Genomic DNA, 8,340 nt, shown 5'->3' with positions numbered 1-8,340 from the left:
TAAAAACCAAAGAGTGAGAAATAAAACACTCTGAAAAACACCTTCCGCCATCCCTCTTTCCACCTTCTCCCTCCTACCCCCAGCGGTGCAGGGGGACGGCAATGGGGGTTACAGTCAGTTGTTGTTTCTGTCACTGCTCAGGGAGAGGAGTTGGATCCTTCCCTGCTCCCGTGGGGTCCCTCCCATGGGAGACAGTCCTGGATGGACCTCTGCAGTGAGTCCATCCCTCGGGCAGCAGCTCTTCCCACCCTGCTGTCCCGTGGGTCCCTCCTCCATGGGGTCAGTCCTTCAGGGATGAGCTGACCCGGCGTGGGTCCCCCACAGGGGCCACGAGTCCTGCTGGGAAAAAACTGCTCCAGCCTGGGCTTCCCTCTGCATGGACTGCAGGTCCCTGCCAGGACCTGCTCCATCCTGGGCCTGCCCCAAGGTCACAGCCTCCTTCCTGCATCCCCCTGCTCCAGCGTGGGAGCCTCCGGGGGCTGGGGGGTCTCTGCACCCCGATGCTCGCCCAGGGGCTGCAGGGGCAAGTATAAGGCATTGTTCACCATTTGGAAAATTAAAATACATCCATGTGTCCACTGACACATGTTCTGGTGCCATTGCAGCAGCAGCACATGCAGGAGAGAAGGCCCAAGATGTCAACAAACACCTTCTATCTGCAATATCAGTCCTTGGCACCCGAAAATGATAAAAACAGATAACAGACCAGTATACACTTCTTACTCTCTAAAAGAGTTTTGAACATGTGGGGCATCTCCCATGTCAGAGGGATCCCCCACTCCCCCACTGGTCAAGCAGTGCTAGAGTGTGCTCATCAAACACTCAAGAATGTGTTAACCAAACAACAAAACACCACAATTGGACTTGGTGAGTGTGGGCATGGTTGGGGTTTGGCCGATGTGCTGCTGAAGTCATGCTTTGATTTTGGTTTCCTTTCTTGGAGCTGAGGAAGAGAAGAACCCAGGGACTGCAGGAACCTCTGAGCCAGCCCAAGGAACGTGCTTTTGGAAGGTGGATGGACCAGCCAAGGTCTCTGAAAGATAAGTGGAGGGTTCTGAGGCAGAGAGGGGATGAGAGCCGGGTACAGGCTTGGGAATCACTGGGAGGGCTTTTGAAATGAGCGTAGGGAAGGGGATGTCTAAGAACAAGTCCCTTAGGAGAGGGAAGCAGAGAGGCTGAGTTTTGACCCCAGCACTGGGGTGTGCAGGGCAGAGCAGAGAATCTCCCCCATGTAAGATTCTTGTGGGTCTGTCTTTGCAGTTCTGACAGGCACTGCTTGTCACGGCCTATCCTCTCCATTTCAGAATAGGCCCTGGCAACCAAAGAACCAACACCCCACACTAGCACAGTCAGACCCACCCATGTGCTTTGAGCCCTTTTGTTATGTCATGGCCTATCCTGTCCATTCTGGAATAGCCTGTGGATACCAAAAAACCAAGCCCCTACCATGTGACAGTTCAACCCCATCTGTGTGCCAAAGACCCCTTTGTGATGTCACAGCCCATCCCCTCCATTCCGGAATAGCCCCTGGCAACCAAAATGCCAACGTCCCAAAACCCCAAAACGCAGCCTCATCCGTGTGTCCTGGGTACCTTTGTGATGTCACGACCCATCCTCTCCATTCTGGAATAGCCCCTGGAAACCAAAGAACCAACGTTACAGAATGTAAAAGTGCAGCCCCACCCATCTGCCATGGGTCCCTTTGTGATGTTACGGCCTTTCCCCCAGGAAAGAAGGCCTGTAACCTTTGACTTTGAGGTGCAGTTGGTGGGGCACCTGGGCACTCCACAGGCAGCATGAGCTTTCTGTCCTGCCACCTTTTGTTTGGGAAGAATATTTGACGATATTCATTTTTGGGAGTCTCACCGGCAAGTTCAGTGCAGGGTTCCTGTCCCAGTTTAGAAGAGACACAGGTGTTTTTCTGAGGATGAGTTATGAGAAAAGACCATAACTCCTCCCTCTAAGCAATTAAAAATCTAAAATTAAGCGGCTCCGGTTGGAGGAAAACAAATTATGGAAAAGGAAAAATAACAGCCCTTTATTAAAAGGTATGTGTGTATTGGCAGAAACAACAAAAGAAAACAAGTAAAATAACAAATCAATGCTCATATACCCACAAAAAATCCCCTTCAAAACAAACCAATAAACAAGCGAAAGGAAAAAAGTAAACAGTTCAGTTTGTGCCCTTTGGTGCAATTCTAACCACAGGCAACAGGGTGTGCTGTTGGGTCACTAAAGATGCAGAGCTTGTAGTGTCCTGTGCCAGTCACCAGGGGGCGCTGTTGGATCACTGGAGATGCTGAGCCTGCAGTTCTTTATGATGGCCAGCAGGGGGCGCTGTGGAATCACTGGTCATTGCCATGTGGGGGTAACACCCTCCGGGGTGTGTTGGAGAAACCGAAAATGGGTTTCCCTCCCCTTCCCCACACACACTGGGAAAAGGGAGAGAGAGAGGGGGGAGAAAAAAAAGCAAAAAACAAAAAAAAAGAAAAGTCCTCCAAAATGGGAAAAAAAGGTCACTCTATTCGGCTGGTCGGTTTAGTTTTCCTTCTCCCTTTGATGTGCACAAGGACCACTCTAAGAAATGAAATCAATGGGAATGGGGAAGGGGAAAAAAACTTTCCAAAACAGTTCCTCTCTGATGAAAATCCAAGCAGGATCCACAGCAGGCAACCAGGCTGAGAATAAAAAAACAATACTGAGATCTCCTCCGACCTTGTTCCAGCCTCAGCAGAAAACCCAAACTCCTCCCCCTGTTTCCCAGGGAACGAGGAAGAAAATAAAAAAAAAAAGGACTCTTCAACCCTGTTTCCCAGGAGATGAGATTCTGAGCCCTTAACAAAGAAAAGAGGTTCCTTTCTGCTCCTTAAGTACCCCCTTAACAGCTCTGCATGCAGTGGGCAGAGGGGAGGGAAAAAAAATTCCTGCTGAGTTTCTAAGAACCAGCAAAAACATGACCGGAACCCTCCAGTTTGCAACACTCCAAAGAGCGTCGCTGATGCCAAGGACAATTCTGATCCCCCTCAACAAACACTCCTCCAACTGTGACCCTTGTCTGGTGGGAAACACAAAGGGATGTGTGGGAGGGTTCCACTGAGAACAGGGAGAATTTTGGAGAGGGATCTTTACACACCCAGATCTTGATGTGTCCACACATCTCTGCCTGGGTGTGGGTGTGAATTGACTGTGGTGTAAGTGTTGTTATTGGGAATCTATAATTCAGTCACAGTTCAATTGCACAAATTGTATTGAATCACTTGTTAAGTTGGTCAATGATTAAATGTTACTAATCTCTTTTGCCCCTTATCTCTCTGTTCAAATCCTTTGCACATGACCCTCTTATATCCCAAGGCTCTGTGTAAATCACTCCCTTTCATAGAAAATTATATTTTTCTGACTTCCACTTTAAAATCATCCTCCTCAGTTAAACTACAAAACAACTCCAATTAGTTGTCGAAGACCTGAAGACACAAAGACAATTAAAGAAAAAAAAAAAATTTGGTTTTCTGTATTTTAATGAGCCCCACGGTGTGTTTAGAGACAAGTCCCTCATCCTGAGGTACTGAGAGAAGATTGAAGAAGCTGCTCAAGAAGTCAGAAGCCAAAGCCCAAGTCCCTTGAAACCTTGCTGGGCCCCACTGAGGGCAGGCACTGACAAAGCCTCCCCAGGGACTCCTTAAAACAGATCCTTGCAGGCCATGGGTGCAGGCAGACAAAGGCTCTGGGCAGTGTCACAATGGTCCCCTGATTCCATGAGACAACATTCCTAATTTACTGTCCAGACTAGAGGGAAATCACAGGAAGGGCCATGGTTTGTCAGGACTTGCTTTATCTGAGTGAGCCCCGGGGGGCTTTTGGAGCTGAGTCCTTGAACCTCAGGTACTGAGGGGAGATTGTACAAACCTGTCCATAAGTGAAAGTCAGAAAGAAAACCCAAAGTATCTGGAAGCATTAATGGGTCCCCCTGAGGGCCATTCCCAAAACAGGCTCCTCATGGACTTGGTGGAGGAGAGAATTGGAGGCCATGACTGAACAAACCTCTCAAAGACTCACTTTCAAAAGGAAAAGTTCCTTCAAAACCCTTGAGTACCTTGAAGCATTAATGAGCCCCACTGAATGTCACAACTGATAGAGAATCTCAAGGGACTCATTAGAGCAAATAATTGCAGACCATAACTGAACAAACCTCTCACAGACTCACTGTCAAAAAATGTACCTTCATAAACCCTGAGTGTCTTGAAGCATTAATGACCCACTGAGGGTTGTCACTGTCTGGGGCTCTCAAGGGACTCGTTACAGCAGATAATTGGAGGCCACGGCTGCACAAACTTCTCAGAGATGCAGAACCAAAAGCAAACCCCAAATTGCTCTGAAAATCCGGCAGACCCTTGAAGCCTTAAGGAGCCCCCCGAGGGCCCCTCCTGACAAAGCCTCCCCAGGGACTCTGCAGCAGCTCCTTGGAGGCCCTGAGTGCAGGGAGGCAAAGGCTCTGGGCAGCAGCTCAGCTGCTGAGAAAAGCCTGGCTGGCTTTGGGGAAGTTTCCTTCCTTTCCAGGCTTCCTCCAGCTTTGGGAAACGCTGCCTGGCAGATTGGCACCACCTAAGAAGGGCTCTGGCAGGTTCCTGGGAGCAAAGCCGGCCTGCCCTGGGCTCCAGCCCAGATCTTTGGAGCAGGGAGACACCTGAGAGTTCAAAAGAGGAGGCTGCATCTTTGACAACATTTGGGGACAAGCAGGCATTGCTGCTATGTGGATAATCTGCATGTGAATGGTTGCTTTGAGTTCAAGCATTCAATTAAAATGAAGGTGGGTATCTCAGTGATTTCTTTTGGTTTTAAAAAGGAATATTGATTTTTTCTGTGCAATTCTATTATGAAGTTGGTAGATTAGAAAACAATCATGATGACTTTTCTCTCATGCAAACTTTAATTGTATCTTGGACATTTTGAATGAGACCTCTATGAGACACATGAAACTCACAGGAAAATGGCACAAATCCTGTGGGAAAGCATGAAAAGTATTTGGATGACCTGTTTGTGTAATTCAGTTTTTCTCTTGAAAAAAGTCCCTGGGCTTGTCCCTTGGCTAATTGGATATTGATGTTTCCTGACCTGCTGTTCTCCTCAGTAACACCTCAGAGTTTAGGGAGACTCCTCCCTGGGTGTTGGTGTCAGGTCAGTCAGCAGGAAGGGCAAGGTGTCTGCAGGTTGGGCAAAGATCTGCGAGCGCTGGCACATCCCAGTCCCTGCTGCAGCATCCCAGGCCCATCCCAGCAGGGTTCCCTTCTGCCAGGGCTCCTGCAGGGCTGTGAAGCCGGGCTGTGCCCCCCAGGCTGCCCCAAGCTGTCCTGCAGAGCAGGGTCCTGCAGCCCAGGGGCTGTGCCGGGGCAGCAGCTCTGCCACCTGCCAGGGGCAGCCTCAGCCGGGCTGGGGAGCTCCCTCAGGGCTGGGCAGGGGCTGTGGGGGAAAGAGCAAAGCCTGGCAGGGCAGGGCAGGTTTCTTCCCTTATCAGCTGAGAGTTTCCTGGGGCAGGGCTGCTCACAGAACCAGAGCAGCCCAGCACATTTTCCAGGGGATCCTTCAAGGGGAAGGTTCAAGGAGGGATTTCTCTCAAGCTCTCAAGCCACATGCCTGGTGGTTTGAATTCCAGAGGGACCTCTGAGGAGCTGCACAGGGCAGAGAACACCTTCCTGGCACTGGTGGTGTGTGGGAGGTGGCCCAGCTGGCTCAGGGGGAGGCTGCCCTGAGTGCCCAGTGGGCTCTGCCCTGGCCTCTCCCAGCTGGCCCCTCCCTGTGCATTCCTTGTTTCTCAGTTTGCCCAGTGCAGAGGGGCAGAGCTGCTGTGCCAGCCCAGGAGATGCTGTTGGGTTGGTGAGATGAGCCATGGGTGTCCTTGCCCTTGAGACAGGCTGAGACACTGAGGGGTGTGGGATGGATCCCTCTGCTCTCAGCAGTGTCTGGGGCTTTTCAGACCAAACTGGGAGTGTGATCAATCTCCATCTGAGGAAGGAGCCAACCCAGGGCAGTTGGGAACAAGAGAGGGGGGCAGAGCAGCTGCCCTCACTCTGCACTAAGCCCCAGACAATCCTCCTACCTGGCAGGACCTGCTCTGTTGTCCCTGAGTGCATCAGAAGTGCTGAGGGGTTCTGACATCCAGGAACACTCCTCAGGAGAGATGAGGGGAGTCTGAAAATAAACAAATGTAGATTTCTTTAATTGCCTTCTGTTCTTTTTGTTCTTCTTAGAGTGCAGACGCTGACAAGCACTTCTGCACTGGGACCAGTTTCATCTGTCACAGCTGAACACCAGGACAGGCCCCTGTCCCCACCATGCCCATGACCCCAGGGGTGCAGAGCAGGGCTGACCCCTCACAGCCAGTGGGCACAGGGTCTGCTCCTCATGGAAAATGTAGTGAGTCCCAACCAGTCATGGAGCTGAAGGAGAGACTCCTAGAGAAGGAAAACCAATGGAGCAATGAGAGGGGTCTTGGAAAGCAGCTTTGATTTTTCTCAGAATGTCCTGCCCTAACTTTTACTATCATTTCCTCCTTCAGCAGGTCTCCATGTCCAGAGACAAGAAATGTCCAAAAACAGTTCCATGACCCAGTTCCTGCTCCTGGCATTCTCAGACAGGCGGGAGCTGCAGCTGCTGCACTTCTGGCTCTTCCTGGGCATCTCCCTGGCTGCCCTCCTGGGCAACGGCCTCATCCTCAGCGCCGTAGCCTGCGACCAGCACCTGCACACCCCCAGGGACTTCTTCCTGCTGCACCTCTCCCTCACAGACCTGGGCTGCATCTGCACCACTGTGCCCAAAGCCATGGACAACTCCCTCTGGGGCACCACAACCATCTCCTACACAGGATGTGTTGCTCAGGTTTTTCTCCTCATATTTTTCCTTGGCACAGAGTTTTCCCTCCTCACCATCATGTGCTACGACCGCTACATTGCCATCTGCAAACCCCTGCACTACGGGACCCTCCTGGGCAGCAGAGCTTGTGCCCAGATGGCAGCAGCTGCCTGGACCTCTGGGTTTCTCAATGCTCTGCTGCACACAGCCAATACATTTTCCCTGCCCCTATGCCAGGGCAATGCCCTGAGCCAGTTCTTCTGTGAAATCCCTCAGATCCTCAAGCTCTCCTGCTCGCACTCAGGCTACCTCAGGGAACTTGGGCTCATTGTGGTTAGTACCACTTTATTGTTTGGTTGTTTCATTTTCATTTTTTTCTCCTATGTGCAGATCTTTAGGGCTGTGCTGAGGATCCCCTCTGATCAAGGACGGCACAAAGCTTTTTCCACTTACCTCCCTCACCTGACCGTTGTCTCTCTGTTCCTCAGCACCTTATTCATTGCCTACCTGAAGCCTCCCTCCATCTCCTCCCCATCCCTGGATCTGGCCCTGTCAGTTTTGTACTCGGTGGTGTCTCCAGCCCTGAACCCCTTCATCTACAGCCTGAGGAACCAGGAGCTCAAAGATGCTTTGAGGAAATTAATAACTGGGTGTTCTTCCAAAACAATAAACTCTCCTTGTTCTTAATTTTTTGTACCTCATTAAGGGCAATCCTGTTATGTACTTCATTAAAGGGCCATATCTTCTCTATTTTTTTCTCCCAGTATGGGTGTTAGTTTTGTGAGAATTTGTTCACACCAAAAAACCTGTATATATATGAATATTTTTATATATATGTTTTTATATATAAATGACATTTTCAGTTCAGTGTTTACCTTTCTAGCCTGCCCAGAGGCTGTACAAAATGGCAGTTGTACTCACTGTATGCTTTAAGGAAATAAAGAACTCTGCATTGACTGATTTCCCTGCCATCTTTCCTCACTGACTGCTCTGGAGCTGCAGGGTCAGTGCCTCTGTGCAGAGCTGGGTGACAAAAGAGTCCCAGCAGAGCAGCCCTGCCAGGGAGCAGCAGCCCTTCTCCTCCCTGGCCTCCTCCTCCTGCCCTTGCCCACTGTCCTGCAGAGCCTGTGTTGTTTGAGGCCTCAGTGCTCGGGCAGTGGGTGCCAGTCCTGCTGCAGGACTGGGCAGGGACTGCAGGCAGGGACAGCCACGGGCACTGCTGGCACAGAGCTGACCTCTGCAGCAGCACTGCCATCCTGCAGGGGCATCTCCTCAGGGCAGGGCCTGAGAGCTTCCGTCTCCTTTCCAGTTTGCTCTGCAGGCTGTGCCCAACACAAGGCCCTGCAGAGGAAAACAGCAGGAGCAGCACAAGTGGGGAGGGCTCAGGGTGGGGGCACCCAGCAGTGCCCTTGCACAGCCAGCACCGCTCCCAGCACTGGCCTCTCAGCCCAGGGCAGGGAGGTTGTTCTTCCCTCCAAGGAGGGACAGAAATGAACA

The 8,340-nt window shown here is 51.1% G+C and overlaps 1 protein-coding gene across 1 annotated transcript; it reads left to right on the top strand.

Moving 5' to 3' along the window:
• Positions 1-6,576: 6,576 nt before the first annotated feature.
• On the top strand, positions 6,577-7,530 carry LOC126646783 (olfactory receptor 14A16-like). Its single transcript, XM_050328329.1, has one exon. The coding sequence runs from the start codon at positions 6,577-6,579 to the stop codon at positions 7,528-7,530; it is 954 nt and encodes a 317-aa protein (XP_050184286.1).
• Positions 7,531-8,340: the final 810 nt, after the last annotated feature.

This window comes from Myiozetetes cayanensis, unplaced genomic scaffold (genome assembly GCF_022539395.1).
Source record: "Myiozetetes cayanensis isolate MyiCay16 unplaced genomic scaffold, myiCay2020 scf399, whole genome shotgun sequence".
Lineage (NCBI taxonomy): Eukaryota > Metazoa > Chordata > Aves > Passeriformes > Tyrannidae > Myiozetetes > Myiozetetes cayanensis.
The sequence above is the reverse complement of the archived record's forward strand: the minus strand, read 5'-3'. Positions and strand labels throughout refer to the sequence as shown.

Bases quoted from the DNA above. Each gene is read 5' to 3' on its own strand.
- LOC126646783 (XM_050328329.1), top strand. From the start codon at position 6,577: ATGTCCAAAAACAGTTCCATGACCCAGTTCCTGCTCCTGGCATTCTCA.